The 20,098-nt window shown below is 39.9% G+C and overlaps 1 protein-coding gene across 3 annotated transcripts in view; it reads right to left on the reverse strand.

Moving 5' to 3' along the window:
- SLC25A21 (solute carrier family 25 member 21) overlaps positions 1–20,098 on the reverse strand; it is a 496,967-nt gene that overhangs the window by 193,310 nt on the left and 283,559 nt on the right. For all 3 annotated transcript variants that reach the window (XM_053672523.1, XM_053672522.1, XM_037164763.2), the window contains one exon: positions 10,855–10,903. In XM_053672523.1, the coding sequence (XP_053528498.1) occupies positions 10,855–10,903 (49 nt within the window). The remainder of the gene's footprint in view (positions 1–10,854; positions 10,904–20,098) is intronic.

Here is a 20,098-nt window from a genome sequence, read left to right on the forward strand (position 1 = left end):
TCAGAGCCACAGGTCCTTATCTCAGTCTGTCCCCTCCTCATTCTGACTGGGCCACTGGAAAAATGATCAGAACTGTTCAGTAGCAGCAAAGGCCAACACGAGTGGAGCACTCCCTAGGAATAAGGCAACAACTGCAACCTGGCCCTGCGTTCCGTGGGAAGGACCACCACATGTGAGGGAGCAACAAGACTTTCAAGCGTGGGACCTTCTGAGTTTTCCGCAGTTTGGATACAACCCTCATAATCCCAAAGAGAGGCACAGCATTGTCCAAATGCGAATCCCAGAAGAAATATTAATGAAATCTTTTCATGGGTCATGGCCATTACACCCAAACCCACTGCCTTGCTCCAGAAAGTGACACCTACCCAGAATGCAGCGTTCTGAACGGTGCACAAAAAGGATCATTTTCTCTGCTTTTAGGGTCATGCTGAGGTTATATTAGTCTTTTGAATGAAATCACTATACAAATGTGGGACCTTTTAAAGTTTGCCATGAACTCATTAGCCATAATGAATTTAATTTGTAATAAGGCACTTAGGTGGTAGCAAATGTCATTATAAAGCACACATTTATTCACTTACCACATATTCAGTGCAGCCCTACAGTGTGCCAACCAGCACGTAGCTGTCACCTCAATCCCTTCCAAGTTTCTTATCCATTTTGTGCCCCATTTTTATTTGATCACGTTCATAAATAAAATCCTTCATGATGACTGCATGGAAAAGAATGACATAACCAATGCAGAGTTGCAGTGTGTCTGTCACCCAGTAACTGAAAAAAAGGCATTTCAATTATGAGATACATCCCAAAGAAGCCCTAAAAGAATCATAGAACTTGAAATGTGAAATTGAACTTACACTTACATGTATTTGGGGATCCTGTTACCATTTCATATCATTATATGTGGCCACTGATTGAATTAGCTACATGACAGAGTCCCAGTGAAGATATGGCTTATAGGAATGTGGTTCTACTCCTTGCTTATTGTACTTCAGATGCATTATCTCCATGATCAGAAACGAGCCATGACAGTGGTCTAGCCCTGAATTTCTATGCACAGTGAGAAATCAGGCGTGACCATGGTCTAACCGTGAATGTGATCTCCATGTTTTATAACACGGACAAATCATTAACATACAAAAATAACCCTCTCAGATGGTCTGTTAAGTATTTTTTTTAATCCTATAGACTCTACTGCCTTTGCTCTAAACTCTATTCTAACTTCTTCCCACCATTTTCTCCCCATTTTCAAAGATTCCTTTCCTTTTTAAAAAGAGTTTGTTTGGGGGGAAAGCATTCTTCATTCCTTTGTTTCCATCCTGCTGTTCTGTTGGCCCCAATGGTTGTTCAACGCCCCCGCCCAACCTCTAAATTAAGTGTTCACTTTCAAGTTCACGGCTTTCCCCGCTTCCCTCCCACCCACGCCCCACACCCTCCTCCCACCGTGAAGAGAGGCTGTAGATGTTCCCAAGTCCCTGGCTCTTCCTTCTCTGCTGGGCTGCCCACAAAGCAGCCTTTCCCCATAGCCCATCCTCAGATTTCTCTTTTTATTAAAGTCTGTGGTGGGCTTATGCCTCTAAATCATTTTTACCCATCAGAGCCATTTGCCTTCTCTCCATAGCAACCAATACTAACTCTTTTCCAATCTTCTGGCACTGATTTTTGCCCCTGTAACTCCGCTCAGTAGGACAAAATGTGTTTTTTTTTCTGGCTGTTAAGTAATATATTCCCATATCATTCTCACAAACCACAGAATGAACCCTGCAAGGAAAATTCTGCTCTTCTACCTCCACTCACTGCTAACGAAGTAGTTTACATAAATGAAACCAATGAGAACCACAGGTTAATGAGATGTTCAGCACACCACACACAGATTTTTTTACATCAAGACTTTTTACTCAACTGTCTATAGGGTATTCAGCACTGATTTCCAAAGGCTGACCCAGTGACCAGTGTAAGCTCGCTGCTTAAGCTTCACCCAGGAGGACGTCAAACATAAACATTGGTAGGCCCCACCCCTAGAGTTTCCGATTCAGCAGGGCTTGGGGGCTGCAGATAGAGAGTGTAAATCAGTCTCCACTGCTTGAGTAAAAACCCCACAAGCACATATATAATAACACATGGATGCCAAGTTTTTAACCCATGTGAGTCTCCGGAACTCACACAGTGATTAATATGTTTTGAGAGATGCATGATAAGACTTCTCAGTGCAAGTTAGGTCCTGATGGGAGGAAGGATGAAAGCCAAGGTATCTGTTGGCCTGTCCACTCACCAACAGCCGATGCCTATGTGTCTGTAAGAAGATGTGAAATGCCTCTCCCCTTCTCACCTTCTCCAGCACCCACCAGAACACATGCCTTGCAGCTCTCTAGCAGCACACGCTTTTAAAGGATCAGTCCTTACAGGATCAGTAATTAATTCAGTTTGCACCTGATTTATATCCCTTTCAAAAACGAAATAAACCAAAATGATGAAAATGAGCGGGCGGGGGTGAAGCAGAATGAATACCTCAGTAATTCTCTCTTCCTGAAGCACAACGAACCATTTCCCTTCCTGGAAACAAAAGTGTGAAAAGGATGTAAGCTAAAACCCCTTGGATTGTGACTTCAATAAATCTTTGGGGCTCTGAATGCCACTCTCCACACGCAGGTACAACCCTTCAAATGCATATGCAGTAAAATTCCCTCTCACCTCGCCTTTGCTTATTTACAATTGTCAATCCCACTCCAAGAGTATTCTTCTTATAAGGAAACCTCTGGACCACTTCTCCTTCCTCTAAAGAATTCCTTTCCCATCGCATTCCAGGCCTGTGACCATTGAATTTGAAATGTGACTGACCAGTCAGCACTGAGATGTGCTTTGAGTATAAAACATGCACCAGATTTCAAGGATTGGTTTAGAAAAAAAAAGAAAATGTCTCATGAACAATTTTTATATTGTTGCTATCATAATGTTTTGGGTATATGAAGTTAAGTAAGTGAAAATCAATTTTACTTCTTTCTTCCTACTTTCTAAAATATGGCCCTTAGAAAATTAAATGCCATCTGTGTCGTGCATTTTTATTTCCATTAGTCAGGGATGTCCTAGAAGTGAATCTTAAAGACTGTCACAGTGCTCCCCGGGCACCTGCAATCCCTTGTGCTGCCCCGCGCAGCCACGTCTCATCTTGGCATGCCCATTGGAAACCTCCCACCTCACTCTTTTCCCAGATCAGTCACTGAAACTCCGCCACAGTTTCAGATGCTTTCGCCGACCATCCCATCAATTAATTTCTCCTTTTCCATTTCAATAGATTTCTTACTTCCCATATTTTCCATGAAATCTTACATTTAAAAAAATGAAGACCACAGGGGTGCATATTGTTCACTTTCTAGACATTCTAGTTTGGCCAAAAAACTCATAGGGCTATTATTTCTGATTGTTACCAAATACTCATTTATTCAACAGCATTCACTGGGCACCTCCAGGAAGCCAGGCACTGTGCTAGCCACAGGGGTTAACTAATAATGTCAGCACACAGCCCTGAAATGAAGCATGGAAAGACGCCAATAGGAACATAGACTAAACCAATGCTCTCCTGCCCTCAGACCCAGAAGGACGCTCTACTTGCAAGCACCTCTCTCAGGAAGGATTTAAATGCAGTGCTCACATAACACAAGTCTTCCGGCTCAGAAACTTGAAACCGCCTGACTCCATAGTAAGCATTTCCCCTCTCCCACACTTTGTATTCTCCCTCGTGTTTCCCTCCATTCGTCTTTGTAGTCCCCTTTCTTTTCCTTTGCTGAAACAGTATTAAACGTGATATATTTAGTTCTCATAATAATGTAGATACCATTATTGTTCTCATTTAAAGATGAGGAAACTAAGGCACAGAGAAGTAACTTACCAGAGGTTATACAGATAATCAATAAAGAAGCATGACTTTAACCCAGGCAGCCTAACTTTAGAGTTTTCTGGTTGGGTGGACTCTTTCCGGACTCTTAACTGTTAGTTTATCCTCAGAGAGAATACAAAGAAATGCCAAGGACCATGTAAGCTTGAAGCTGTTGGGGCTACTGGGTGCCAAGTGAGGGAAGCCATCCTAAAATGAAGCCTATGGTCAAAAGGGAAGCTAAAAGGAAAGGGAGAGAAAGGAAGAGCATGAGGGTGATAGCAAGTAAGAGAATGAGAGACAATATGAGACAGATGAGCTATCGCTGACTCTTTTATTTGAATTCCTGGAGAATAGAAAGCTAGAAACTACCTTTGGTCTTCCTAGCTATACAAGTAAATAGGGTCTTTTGTCATTTGTACCTATAGGTTCTTACCCAGAGGGTTGTAGACTCTGAGAAAGAAGATACCTACTAAAAAGAGCTCCTGGTGGCTAACTGAGCTCAAATTAGAAAGATCCTAGCAGCCATTTCTACACAGGGGCCTCTCATACAAATTGTACTTCAGGGAGAAGCCTGCACTGAACAATCTGCCCTTGCACTGAGCTGCCTGCCTATACTGTGTTTCTGCCATCTGAGCCAGCCCTTATAAAGGAGCTCCTGGAGTCCTATTTCAACCAATAGGACTGAGGCTTTCCCTACCCATTTGGAGCTTTGCAGCTATATACCCATCACCATCTTCAGTGGCCAATCAGAGCAGCTCCAATCTGACCAATCAGGACAATTTCTTTTAGACCAATCAAATTGTGATGATTTTGAGTCCTCATTTGCATGAGAACTGACCAATCAGGGACCAGGGATGGGGACTTCTCTTAATATAAGTCAGCTCCCTTCTGTCTCTGAAAGCATGCTTTTCTTTTCCACCAACAACTGAGTTTCTTTGGTTGAGCTGAAGCACTGAAGATGTCTATGAGAGCAGAGTGAACTGACATGGAAAGCAGCAGACCATAGAGGTACAGAGCAGGTCTAGCCAGAGGGGGGCCTAGCCCTAGGGTCACCTCATAGCCATGTTGTTTTCACAGCAGTGCTGTATCACTGATCCAGCTGTTTGCATTGAATAAAGTTTCTTCACTGCATCTCAAACTGGAGATTCCTGTTGGCAATGAATGGGTGCCAATGACCATGGGTTGACAAGATCCACCCACAAGTGTACACAAAGTTCTCTGCATATGAACAGAACTATAAAACAGTATATACACACCTCGGGGGAGACTCTCAAGGGAGACTACGATTCTACCTAACTGCCATGTGTACAGCATTACAGCCAAACCTCCTCTGCTAAAATCTGGTGAGAACAAAGCAACTTTCATGTGGCCAGTCTATGCTTACATTAGGTCTACTCCTGGAGTTATACTTACATGGAGCAGAATAAAGTATTTCCTATGTAAAGCCAAGTGCCACAGTGCCCAAAATCCCTCCATAAAAGATTTATTGATTATAACTTCTAATTATCTTTTAAAATGCAGAGTGTGTTCCCGTTAGGCATGATGAATTGAAAATGCATGCTTACAAGCTAAATGTGCATTGATGAATGAAGAAGAAAATGTGATATGTGTGTATATGAGAATGTATAATGGAATATCATTCGGCCATAAAAAAAGATGGAAATCTTGCCATTTGTGACAACACGGATGATGAATGGACCTTGAGGGCATTGTCCTAAGTGAAATAAGTCAGACAAAGACAAATACCATGTGATCTCACTTATGAGTGGAAACCAAAAAAGAAAAAGAAAAAAAGAAGAAAAAACCCAAGCTTATAGATACAGAGAACATAATGGTGATTACCAGAGCCTGTGGGTGGGGGCTGGGCAAATAGATGAAGGTGGCTGAAAGAAAAAAAACTTTCATTTATAATATAAATAAGTCCTGGGAATGTAATATACAGCATGGTAACTATAGCTAATAATACTGCATTGTATATTTAAAAGATGCTAAGAGACTAGATCTTAAAATCTCTCATTATAAGAGAAAAGTTTTAATTACATGTGGTGATGAATGATACCTAGACTTACTGTGGTATCATTTTGCAGCATATACATGTATGGAATCATTATGTTGTACACCTGAAACTAATATAACATTACATGTCAATTATATCTCAATAAAAATATTCATGCTTATGTCAGCTTTTTCTCCAAATCCCACTAAAATCACAATATGTCAGTCCTAGTTCTGTTTGTCTTCAGACCCATTTCTCACTTCTCCCTTGTTTCGTTCTGCACTGTTACATAGGGGGGTCTGCCCTCCGCTAGGTTGGGCTTCCAGGCTTCCATGCGTTCAGATACAGGAGCACTGATGGGAGACTGAAGAGCGTGGAAAAGAAGAGACCCAGAATATTTCTCTTCCTCCTTGTCTGCCTCAGGCAGTGAATTTCAGGCAGTGGCTGGTGCTCCTCTGAGCCTCCAGCTTTCACTAGGCAGATTTGCCACAGCTGTAGCTCCTACTGGGTAACCTGGCCCCTGGCCTCTGGTAACACCATGACTCCCCTTGATCAGTCCAGCCTGGGGTAACAGAAGCAATCATTTACAGAGTGAAATAAATAATGAAAAAAAAAAAACCCTGTGAAGGAAGAATTTGGAAGTACATATTTAGAATCTGTTATCTTTCATTCAACAAAGAAAAGGATTATGCACAGACTTTAAGACTAGACTTTAAGAAATAAACACATTTACTTTGCCATACTCCAGTATACTAGGTATCGTGAAAAACAAGCCATTTCTATACTCAGGTTAATTCAATGAATCACCCTTGAAGTAAAAATATCCAAGAAGGGCAAAAATAGCCCACAAAAACCCTGTAAAGCAAGCGAGGTTGGGCCTGGTATACACCATGCCTCACTTGGTCAATGTCTGCAATGACTTTAGACCTCAGTGCCCTTGGATGTCATTTAGAAAAGTGACCTGCTCAAATAACTAGTGCTGCATCATTTCATTTCATTATCTCTGACAGTGTACAGTTTATTTTACTTAGAAGTGTCCTAAACCATATGAGTGAAAAGAGTTTAGCATTATTTAGTCTGTTGTGTCTACTCCTATCACCCGTGTGCTACTGTCCAGTGATAAGTCCTACCAATCTTACATATACTACTTCTGTTGCAAAGTTAGTTACACATATATTGGACTTTCAGTTTACTCTATGGTTGTGAGGTTTTATTCAGTAGGAGGTCAAATACCAGCCAGTATCTAGTTCTCTTCTCCTTTAGGGCAATTGGAAGGATTATATTTTCCAACTCCCTGGAAGCTGGGCAAGGGCTTGTGATTAATTCTAATAAATGAAAGCCATTTTCATGAAAACATCTACATGAAAAAGGGGACATAAAGCACCAGTAGCTTTGTACATCTATTTAAAAAGTTATCCTATTCACCTCCAGTACAAAGAAATGATACAGTAGTCATATGCAGATTTTTGACTGTGTGAGAGGTTGCCGCTCGTAACCCCACTTTGTTCAAGAATCAACTGAACAATAATTTTTGAAATTCATTGTGATGATATTCTTATTGGCTCATCATGTTGTGAGCTCTTTGAGGGCAAAACTAGATCAGAACCCACACATACTAAATAGTCAGTACATTTTTGTTGAATGTATGAATGAAGGATTCGGTGACTAAATAACCATAATTTAAATAAGATGTCTTGTTTAAATCATTCTTGTTTCTCTTCCATGCTCATTCTAACACTTCAAAAATTTAGGCAATTGCCTTTAAGTTACACTTTTATTCCTCAGCGAGACGAGCAAAAATATTATGGCTTTTCAAAGAAGGTTAATATGAAATCTAAAAAGGAAATGCCAGTGAATTTTGCCTTTTGTTTCTGAACCCTATAAAAAGATAGTCCAGGGAGTGCATGCATCTTATATTTAAATATAATTTGTGGTTTTGTTCTTTCTCTGTTTTAGTTTGGTGACTTGAGGTTGCTTTGGTTGAATGTGTGCAAACTCCCAAATTCATATTTTGAAGCCTTAACCCCCAATGTGATGGTATTTAAAGGTGGAACTTTGGGTATGTAATTAGGCTTAGATGAGGTCATGAGGGTGGAGCTCCCATGAAGAGATTAGTGCCCTTACAAGAAAAATAAGAGACATCAGAGCCCCTTTCTCTCCCATGTGAGGCTAAGGCAAGGTGACTGTCTACAAGTCAGGAAGACAGCCCAAACCAGAATCACAATGACTGGCACCTTGATCTTGAATTTCCCAGCCTCCAAAACTGTGAGAAACAAATGTCTGTTGATTAAGCCACCCAGTCTATGGTATTTGTTATAGAGCCTGAGATAAGAGCAAGGTCATAGTCTCATCCTCTCTACCTCTATTAGAAACACATGAATGAATTCAGCAAAGTATCAGGATACAAAATTAATACAGAAAATAGATGCATTTTTATATGCCAATAATGAACTAACAAAAAGGGAAATTAAGAAAACAACCCCACTTACAATTGCTTCAAAAAGAATAAAATACCTAGGAATAAACATAACCAAGGATGTAAAAGACCTGTACTCAGAAAACTATAAGGCACTGAAGAAACTGAAGAAGATACAAATAAGTAGAAGCATATGCCATGTTCATGGATAGGAAGAATTAACATCATTAAAATGTCCATACTATCCAAAGCAATTTAAAGATTCAGTAAAATTCCCATCAGGATTCCAATGATACATTTCACAGAACTAGAGCAAATATTTCAGAAATTTATATGGAACTACAAGAGATCCTGCATAGCAACAGCGATCCTGAGAAAGAAGAACAAAGCTGGAGGAATAATGCTACCTAATATCAAACTATATAGTACAAGGCCATAGTAATCAAAATACACAGTACTGGCATAGAAACAGACACTAGATTCATTGGAACAGAATAGAAAGCCCAGAAATAAACCCACATTTTTATAGTCAATTAATATTTGACAGAAGAAGCAATCATATATAATGGGCTAAAGATAGTTTATTCAATAAATGATGTTGGGAAAACTGGCCAGATACATGAAGAAAAATGAAACCAGACTACCTTCTTATTCCACACACAAGAAAAAATTCTAATGGATTAAAGACTTAAATGTTAGACCTGAAACCATAAAAATTCTAGAAGAAAACATAGGCAGCAAAATCTCAGACATAGCTCATAGCAATATTTTATCAGGTATATCTCCCAGGCAAGGGAAACAAAAAATTGAATAAATGGAACTACATCAAACTAAAAAGATTTTGCACAGCAAAGGAAATCATCAAGAAAACAAAAAGGCAACCCACAGAATGAGAGAACATATTCACCAATATATCTGATAAGGGGTGAGTATACAAAATTTATAAAGAACTTACAAAACTCAACACCAAAAACCCCCTAACAATCCAATTAAAAAAAGGGCAGAGGACCTGAAAAGACACTTCTCCAAAGAGAACATACAGATGGACAACAGACATATGAAAAGATGCTCAACATCACTAGTCATCAGAGAAATGCAAATTAAAACCACAATGAGATATCTCAGATCTGTCAGAATGGCCATCATCAATAAATCAACAAATACCACGTGCTGGCAATGATGTGGAGAAAGAGGAACCCTCATGCACTGTAATATGATATGCACACCATAGTCTCCTTCCTCGCTTTCAGTGGCCAGTCTAAGATTCCGTGGCCTCTTTAGGTAAATTAGCAGTGTGTCTATTCACTGACCAGCCCAGCTCATTAAGTACAGTAGTCCCCCTTATTTGTGGGGGATCCATTCTAAGACCTTCAGTGAATGTCTGAAACCATGGATAGTACCAATCACTATAGATATTATGTTTATTCCTATCCATATTTACCTATGATAAAGTCTAATTTATAAATTAAGCATAGTAAGAGATTAATAACAATAGCTAATAATAACACAGAACAAGTACAAAAAATACTATAATAAAAGTTACATGAATTTGGTTTCTCTCTCAAAATACCTTGTTATACTGCACATACAGTGTGGATATACTGGAAAAAAATAACTCACATCTTGGGCAGAACGAAGTGGGACAGTGTGAGATTTCATCATGTTACTCAGAAAGGTGCACAATTTGAAGTTTGTAAATTGTTTATTTATGGAATTTTCTATTTAATAGTTTTGGACTGCAGTTGATTGTCAGTAACTAAAACCTCAGCAAAACCATGGCTAAGGGGACGACTGTGTTTCCTAACTGTGGCAGTAAGGGTTTGTTCGCCCCTCCTGTTGCATGGCACTTTTTGCCATTACGCTACAGCCTAGGTGTAGTGTGCTTGGGTTTTGCACAATACAAACACATGAAAACTTGCACTACATTCTCAGAGCTTCTAATTAGAAAAAAAGAGAGTCCCACAGTTCAGCCACATGTTTAACTTTTTTAAATGTGCCAGACCATATTAAAAATCATAAGATTTTTTCTTTTGATAAACAGATTTAATATGTTGCCCTTATTTGTATCTGCCTTGAGTAGCAAATGCATTTTGCCTGGAAATATGGCATTTTGCATTGGCAAACAGTTATAAGAATAAATCTGTTAAGCACCATTTACGAAGTTTACTTGAAATTTTGGAGTCTCACACCAAAATGCTGACTATTAAATAGCAATCTGTTATGTGCAATGCCAAATGAAAGTCTGCTGTAATAATTCACTGGGCAAAGTTTAGTTTTTACATCATTTTGATAAATTTACCTCACTTAACCAGTTTAGCCACAAGTCATACCTCATGGTTGCATGTGAAGGCAGTAAAATATTATATACTTTGAGATGACCTCAATCCAGAAATGCTTTTCACTGTTCACATTTTATCTGTCAAATAGTATTTTCTTTAAGAAGTAAATACAAATGCCATTATTGGGAGAAGCTACCGGCTTGGGACAAGTTCTAGCATTTAGTGTTCTGACAGACCTTAATTTGGGTATCAGCCAAAGTCAATAAAACTTGTTCATGCAGAACCTTACCTGGTTTTCACCACATCGAGGGGGTGCATCAGGCAAATTTCTACAAGACCTGAAAGATGATAAAGAAAAGTCTAATAAACACTTATGTAAGCACTGTTTCTTATTTCCTTAACCCTATTGATTTCTCAAATATAAAGATTCAAACAGAAAACTTGGAACTTTGGACATGAAAGCTAATAGTTGTAGGACAGTGGCAAAAGACAAAAGTATAATATGACTTCATTGCAGTGGAAGCCAGGTATGTGAGTGAGTACTTACTGGTGCCCTGGCAGAAGGAGGAAGGTAGTGCTGTAGGGAAAAGAAAGAGAAAAGGAATCGGATGTCCTAAATTTCAATCAACTAGGCAGGAATTTTTGTGTATTAATCCAGTCCAATGAGTAGACATATGAGAAAGAAAAGGCTGAAAGAAAACAAGGAAGAAAAGAAGGGAGAGAAGATCTTTCAGCACCCCCTACGCCACCTACTAACATGGCAAATCATGAACCTCAGCTTCAGTATTCACGAAATAAAGATAACACCTGAAAATAGAGAACTCGTCCTAAGTGATTAGTGTATGCTAGACATTGTTCTAAGTGGTACTTAGTTTATCTCATTTAATCCCCCCTAGAACTCTTTGTGATAAAAGGTAACATCATCCATATTTTACAGCTAAAATAATTGAGGCACAGGAAGTTAAATAAACTTTTCTAATATCTCATAGCTAGGAAGTAGTATTAATCTCATATAGCCCATGATCTAAACCATTGTACAGCGAGGTAGGATTTGCACTTCTTGCAAATTCATTGGAAAGCCCCTTCCTATCATCTGAGTAGATAAGAAGAGTAGTAATAATCATAACAGTTACTTTACCTGCAGTCTCTACACAGTGGTGGTCATTTACCATATTATCCCTGATATGTATAACTACTGGTCAAGGTCAGTATTGTCATTATCTACTTGAAGACAAGCAAACTAAAGTTGATAGTGTTAACTGATTTGCCTTAAAGCCATCCAACAACATTGGTGGGTGGTTTCTCTTTTCTTCCCTTTTAAATTATATCTTAATTTAAATTAAGATAATTTACCTTAATTTATCTTGATTTTGCTATCCCCCGCTTTGCCCCTCTCCCCTCAGCACCCCCCACATCCTCGGGAAATCCCCACACCATTGTTCATGTCCGTGGGTCATGCACATAAGTTCTACATGGATACTCCATGTCCTGTACTGTACTGTACACCCGCATGGCTATTCTGTAACTCCCAGTTTGTACTTCTTTTTGTACATTTTATTTATTTTTTAATATACAGTATTTTATTGATTATGCTATTACAGTTGTTCCAATTTTTCCCCTTCGCCCACCTGTACCCGGTACCCCCATTCCCTCCAGCAATCCCCCCTTTAGTTAATGTCCATGGGTCATGCATATAACTTCTTGGGCTTCTCCACTACCTATCCTGTTCTTAACATCCCTCCACGTATTTTGTACTTACCAATTGGTGATTCTCAATCCCTGCACCTTTCCCTGCATTTTCCCCCTTTGCCAACTGACAACTCTCCAAATGATTTCCATATCTATGATTCTGTTCCTGTTCTGCTTGTTTGCTTAGTTTATTATTTGGACTCAATTATTGATAGTTGTGAATTTATTGCAATTTTAATGTTCATCACTTTTTCTTCTTTTCCTTAAATAATTCCCTCTAGCATTTCATATAATAATGGCTTGGTGATGATGAACTCCTTCAGTTTTACCTTGTCTGAGAAGCACTTTATCTGCCCTTCAATTCTAAACAGCTTTGCTGGATGGAGTAATCTAGGTTGTAGGTTCTTGCTTTTCATCACTTTCAATACTTCTTGCCAGTCCCTCTAAGGTGCAGTGTTTCTTTTAAGAAATCAGCTGACAGTCTTATGGGAACTCCTGTGTAGGTAACTCACTTCTCTTGCTGTTTTTAAGATTCTGTCTTTATCTTTAACCTTTGGCATTTTAACTATGATGTGTCCTAGTGTGGTCCTCTTTGGGTCCATCTTGTTTAGGACTCTGTGCTTTCTGGATTTGTTTATCTACTTCCTTCACCACCTTAGGAAAGTTTTCTTCCATTATTTTTTCAAAAAAGTTTTCAATTTCAGGCTCTTCCTCTCCTACTTGTGGCATCCCTATGATTCAGATTTGGGTACATTTAAAGATGTCCCAGAGGTTCCTAAGCCAATCCTTATTTGTTTGTTTTTTTTTAGTTCTTTTTTTCTTCCTGCTGTTCTGATTCTCATTCTCATCCTCTCCACTGTTGATTCCATGTAGATTTTTCCTTATTTTACTTAACACATGCAACCTTCATTTCTGCCTGGGTCTTTTTTTATGGCATTGAAATACCCAATGAGTTCCTGGAGCATCCTGATAACCAGAGTTTTGAACTGTGCATCTGACAGGTTGCTTATCTCCATTTTGTTTCGTTCTTTTTCTGGAGTGTTGTTCTCTTTTTCACTTGGGCCATATTTCTTTGTCTCCTCATTTTGTCAGCCTCCCTGTTTTTGTTTCTGTGTATTAGGTAGAGCTGCTTTGACTCTCTGTCTTAGTGCATCTGTTAAGTTGTATGGAATGGAGCCTTAGGTAATCATCAAGGCAGAGCAACCCATGTCACCACTCTTTTGCAGTGTGGGGGCAGACCCACAGAGGGGACATTACCACTTCCTGGCCTCTGGAGTTTTACCCAGGAGGAAGCTGTCTCTCCAATCGCACTTCACTTTCTCTCCATATGCCACTGGTGCCCTTCCAGATGTTGCCTTGGTGCTGAATCCCAGAGGGTGTGACTCTGCATAAGTCCTAAGTATGCCACACACTCTTTAAAAGGGTGCAATTTCTCCCACTGCTCCAACCTCTACTGGTTTTTACAGCCAGAAGTTATGGGGACTTATCTTGCTGGCACTAGGCCCCTGGGCTGGGTGATTTGACTTGGGGCTGGGATCCCTCATTCCTGAGGTGTCCCTCCCATTTTTTACCCATCACACATGGATGCGAGACTTCCCATTCCCATCTCTGTGCCTTTCTGCACCACTCCACATCTCCACATCTCTCCACGACTCTCTGCACCACCACCCTTTCTACTTGTATGGATGAATGTGGCTTCTTTAAATCCTTGGTTTTCAGACTTCCACACAACTCAATTTTCGGACAAATCTGTGTGATATTTGTTTTGCAGTATAGCTGTGTTTTTTGCTATATTTGTGAATGGAGGCAAGGCAAGTTTACCTATGCCTCCATCTCGACTGGAGGTCTCTAATTTGTACTGATTAATCCCCTCACTTCTTCACCCATTCCCCCACATACCCTCCCATCTGACAACCATCAAACTGCTCTGCATGACTCTGTCCCAGTCCTTCTAGTTTGTTTAGTTTGCTCTTTACATTCAATTATTGATAGGTATGTATTTTTTGCCGTTTATTGTTCACAGCTTTGATCTTCTTTTTCTTAAATATTTCCCTTTAATATTTCATATAATAATATTTTGTTGATGATAAACTCCTTTAGTTTTTTCTTGTCTGGGAAGCTCTTTATCTGCCCTTCATTCTAAATGATAGTGATCTGGGTAGAGCAACCTTGCTGTAGGTCCCTGCTTTTCTTGACTTTGAATATTTCTTGCCATTCCCTTATAGCTTGCAAAGTTCCTTTTGCTAAATCAGCTGACGGTCTTATGGGAACTCCCCTGAGGTAACTAACTCTTTTACTCTTGGTGCTTTTAAAATTCTCTTCTTGCTTTTAACCTTTAGCATTTTAATTACGGTGTGTCCTGGAGTGGGTCTCTTTGTATCCATCTTGTTTGGAACTCTCTGTAGTTCCTGGACTTGCATGTCTATTTCCTTCACCAAATTAGGGAATTTCCTTTCATTATTTTTTTTTCAAATAGATTTCCAATTTCTTGCTCTTTCTCACATCCCTATGATGTGAATGTTGGAATGCTTAAATTGTTCCAGAGGCTCCTTACACTATCCTTGATTTTTTAGCCTCTTTTTCCTTCTTGTCGTTCTGATGGCTTGTTGTCTGCTTCCTTATGTTCCAAATCACTGATTTGATTCTATGCTTCATCCACTTTATTGTTGTTTCCCTGTACATTTTTCTTTATTTCAATTTTGAATATTTTGTTTCTGACTGGATCTTTTTCATGCTGTTAATATACTCACTAAGTTCCTTGAGTATCCTTATAACCAGTGTTTTGAACTTTGCATTGATAGATTGCTTATCTTCCTTTTGTATAGGTCTTTTTATGGAGTTTTTATCTGTTCTTCATTTGGGCCATGTTTATCTTATCATTTTGGCAACCTCCCTGTCTTTGTTTCTCTGTAGTAGGTAGAGCTGGTATGACTCCCTGTCTTGGTAGCATGACCTAATGTTGTAGGTGTCTTGTAGGGTCCAGTGGCACAGCCTACCCTATCACCCATTCTGAATACTTCAGGTGTGCCTTTTGTGTGTGTTGAGTACACCCTTATAGTTGAGCCTTGATTGTTTTTGGCAGGTCAACAGAAGGGATACATCCAGGCCAGTTTGCTGTGAGGACTAGATATGACCACTGATCACCAACCTCTACCCTCTGTGGAGGACCAGCTGTTCAGGGGCATGGTGGTGGTGCTTTGACATGGTCTATGGCTGTCCACGGATGAGCAGGCTCTAGGGTTTTCCAGCTGGTGCAGGCCAAGGTCAGCCCCCATCTGTGTTCTGCCCAGGGCCATCCAGATTGAGCTATAAAGCAATCGGAGATGGCTGCCACTTGTGTTGTGATCAGAGGTTTCCAGGGAAAGCTAAGCTGTTTAGCTAGGCTGGCTACTGCTAGTGCCTGACCTGGAGCCACTTAGCAGGAGGTATATGGGCTGAGGGCTCACTAAGGTCAGCTGTTGCTTGTTTGAGACGATTTAGGAAGTTTTGAAGCACGAGCCAAGCCCAGTCATTCATATGGAAAAGCCACTCTTAACAGCTTGAGTGGCCTATAAGTTTGGTGGGATGGAGCCTCAGGGGATCTCCAGGTAAGAGCAAATGATTTTAGCCTTGTCCATAGAGTCTGAGATATGGCACCCACCTGCTGACTCTGTGGCTCTGTGGGGGAAGGGCTCAGAAAAGTAGCAACGGCCTCTCCCTACCTTTCTGTCTCAGAGAAAGCTGTCCCCCAGCTCTTGCCTTGATGCCTGACACTTCATCTCCTCCTTATATGCCACTGGTGCCTTTCAAGCTACTACCCCGGTACTGGAGCTCAGAGGAAGGGAGTCTGAGTAAGTTTGTGTGAGGGCTCTTTAAGAGGAACTACTTGGAACTCTAGAAGTTTCCTCCACAAACTCAATCCCCATTGATTTTTGCAGCCAGAAATTATGGGGATTTATATTTCTGGCACTGGAACCCTGGGTTGGGAGGGCCTGGTGTGGAGTTGGGACTCCTCACTCCCAAGATATCCCTCCTGAATTATTACTCACCACATGTGGATGTGGGGCAGCCCATTCCATGTCTTCATGTCTGTGCCCCTCCTACCAGTCTGGATGGAGGTGGTTTCTTTAATTCAATAGATGTCAGACTTCCATTCAATTCAATTTCTGATGGTTCTGAGTGATGGTTGTTCTATAGTTCAGTTGTGATTTTGATGTGGTTGTATAGGAGGTGAGCCGTGTCTGCCTACATCTTGATTTTGGCTGTAGGTCTGTGGGTAGTTTCTTAGGGACTGGTCATCTACTTCTTTTCATTTGCAAACTAATTCAACTTCAGCTCCTCTGTAATTTAGTTCTTCTTCCTTATCATATTTTAGGCACAAATGTCTTTTATTCCTCTACTGGTCGGGTCCAGAAAGCTCAGAGGGCTTGGCTGGCTTTGCTTCCAAAGAAGTTTAGGAGGTTCTTCCTGAGTAAGCCTGCTGTAGTTTACAAAGTCATATATATTGACCAAAAATGACTGTCTTATTTTGGTTAAAACTACCAGAACTCTCTATCGATCAATTTTATTCCAGCAGGAGTGTTCCTTAGTCGTTTGTAACCAGGTCACTAACCCAATCAGAGACATGGCCTGGAGACTTGAGAACGGAGCAGAGATAAGGGGCAACAGAATGATGGGGCAGAATAGCAAGCCTTTGAGCCACGTTTTTGAGTAATTAAGAGGCCCTGTTATTCAAGATTGCAAACAGTAAGGTCTCAATACACTTCCTTTGCTTGAAATTTCACATCCACCTTGTACCTGGAAGTAAGTTAAGAATCAGGTGACCAGAGTTGTTGTCCTTGTGCCTTCAGGAAACGGTAATTTACCCCTGGAGGCATCAGTTCCTTTTCTGTAAAGGGAAAGGTTAAATGGTCTTTAATACCTTGGAACTCTACAATAGTACTTATGTTTGTATCTTCGTTCTTGAATCTTATAATTCTAATTTGTATTTCGTTATATTAGCTAAAAAAAGATAAAGCCCTAATCCCATAAATAAAGATTTACCCTGGAAACTCAGACTGACAGAAGAACATTCTCACCAAGCACTACAGTAAGTAGACGTCCACTAAGGGCACTTCCTCGCATCTCAGGAGCATAAAGGAATTGTCAGTGTCTTCACTGACAATCAGTTTATCAAAGAAAGCGCACATAGCTTCTCCCATTGACTTGGCAATAGAAAAGAAGCAAAATAATAAACACTGAATAGCACTAGTTGGTATATCACTTAAAAAGCTTACCAAATGAACCAATAATCCAACTTAAAAAAAAAAGGCAAAGAGCAGATGGAGAGAAGATTCAAAGAAAAATAAAGTTATAAAGTACCAATTTAAAAATTGTAGAAATAAAAGAGTAGAATAAGTTATATGTATTATATATGATTATAATTTTATGGACATATTAACCATTTTTATTAAAATTGATGAATATATAATATACAGCATTACTTTAGAACAATGTGGGCACAATGAAAGTATGTCAAATGAATAATATTTCATATGCTGAGTGCATTTTATGTTTTATTTTTAACCCAAATATTTATAGAATGAATCAATGCTACTTTGAAAAATAAACTACCTGTAAAAATACAGAGAAAAGAAACAAGTAACAGCAGAATTTGGAGAATCTGTTCACATTAATAGGTACCAATTTGTTTATTTGCAAAATCATTCTTGTTTTCCTTGTGCTAATGTGCATTTCTGGTAGTAAGATGTTAATAATTTCTCTTTTCCCAGAGAATTGTTATTTTCATTTGAGGCAATTGCTTATTTATCACGATAACAAGCAAGCAAGAATTGCTATTAAATTTTTAAAAATAAGACAAAGAATAATTTTATTTTAGATTTTATTTATTTATCTTTAGAGGGGAAGGGAAGGAGAGAGGGAGAGAAATATCAATGTATGGATGACTCTCATGGGTCCCCTGCTGGGACCTGGCCCACAACCCAGGCATGTGCCCTGACTGGGAATCGAACCTCGATCCTTTGGTTTGCAGGCCCGTGTTCAATCCACTGAGCTACACCAGCCAGGGGCAAAGAATAATTTTATAGGCTTATGCAAATTAAGAAAGCCCAAAGCAGACTGCTATTGTGAATTTATCATATTGTACATATTTTTAGTCATATAGATTCATACCACTTCAGTAAGATTCAGATGAAACTGGTAATGCTACCCTATCATGGGCACGGGAAAGCATGGGCTAGCCTGTGAACCTAAACCTTGGGATAGTCCCTGAATTCTCCTTCCTTTGAATTGGCTCAAGCACATGCCTTCACCTGAACAAATGTTTGAGGGAAGGACTAACACCTCTCTGTCACAAACTTCCCCCCCAGCCTCTATCCCTTCTGAGATGGTCTCCTGGCCTGTTTAAGCACAAATATGCACTAAACATCAATTCCATCCCCTTCCTCTGTTATAACCTGAACCACACCTCTTTTCCAAAGAAAAGTACCAACACGATTGTGCAATGATCAGCCATGATTGTTGAAAGAACGGTTTCTTCTCAGTGTTTGGTTCCCTGTGCTTTTCCTTTTCTCTGGAATATTATCCTTCTATGAGGGCACACACACACATACACTTCTGAGAATCCTACTTTCCTTGAGTTCTCAATTTGGGCAACCATTTTCCCAGAAGTAATAGGGCAGAGGCTGTTAGTTGCCCACTGGTACTCACCCCCATTTTTTTCTCTCTGTGTAGAATAAATATTGCATTCCCCAGCCTCCCTTATTGCTAGGCATTACCATGTGACCAAGTCTGGTCAATAGAATGTAAATGAAAGTGGTTTAAGCAACTTCTAGGAAGCCTTGGAAAGGTAGGGAGGCTGGTCCCCCTCCCTTTTCCATCTTCCTGCTGGTAGAATGTGGATCTAGCGTTAGAGCAGCATCTAGACAATGAGGTGACTTTGGGCACAGAGACCACACACAGCACAGCAACATGGTAGAAGTAGCCCCTGACTTAGTGGTATTCTGGTCTGTCAACCTCCAGATGGTCATGTTGGAGAAAAATGTCTATTTCCTTTAAACTACTGTTATTTGAGTTTTCTGCCGTGTGTCCCTTAAGTTAATTCTAACTATTAATGAGAGCCCTGTGATGAGCTCCTAGGGTACTGTGAACTTGGGTTATTACATGTCGCTGCAACTGTCTTCTTGTCGGAAAGCTCCATAAGGACAGAGACTCCACCTGCCTCAGTCCCCTTTGCATCCCCATCACTTTACACAGTGGCTGGCACTCAGTAAGCTCAATAAAAATTTGTTGAATATATAAATTAATGTTGATTGGGGTTATTGTACATATCATTATGTCAGCTGATTCTCAAGATAAACTGAACTGGCAGCGATTTATTCTGCACTTACTTCATGAGTTTGAACATCATACAAAGAAATGACTAAGGGCAGAAGAAAATTGGTAAAAATTTTATGAAGTGCAGCACAGAAAATGCTTGAACTGAAAATACAGAATTGGAATATCGTTAATATGTGAGAAAGCATATCTCACTGATCAATCAGCAAGTGATCAATCAGCATCTAATGGATTGCCCAATGATTCAGAGAGCCTTGTGTGTACATGGTACCGTGCTAGGCACTGGGGACACATCCCGACGCAGTACGAAGGGTACCTGCCAGGCTGGACAACTTCAGAAATTGACACAGATGTGACCCACTGAGAACGGCCTTTTATGTAAAGAGAAGATGTTGAGCTCAGAATAGAAAAGTGCATAAATAGAAAAATAGAATAAAAATGCATCTGTTTCAGGCCCAGTGATTCAGTGCTACTATTTACAGTATGAAATGTTGCTATTTATGTTCTGCATTATTCTAGTCTTGCATTAC

This window comes from Artibeus jamaicensis, unplaced genomic scaffold (genome assembly GCF_021234435.1).
Source record: "Artibeus jamaicensis isolate MK-2021 breed Jamaican fruit bat unplaced genomic scaffold, CSHL_Jam_final contig_760, whole genome shotgun sequence".
Classification (NCBI taxonomy): Eukaryota; Metazoa; Chordata; class Mammalia; order Chiroptera; family Phyllostomidae; genus Artibeus; species Artibeus jamaicensis.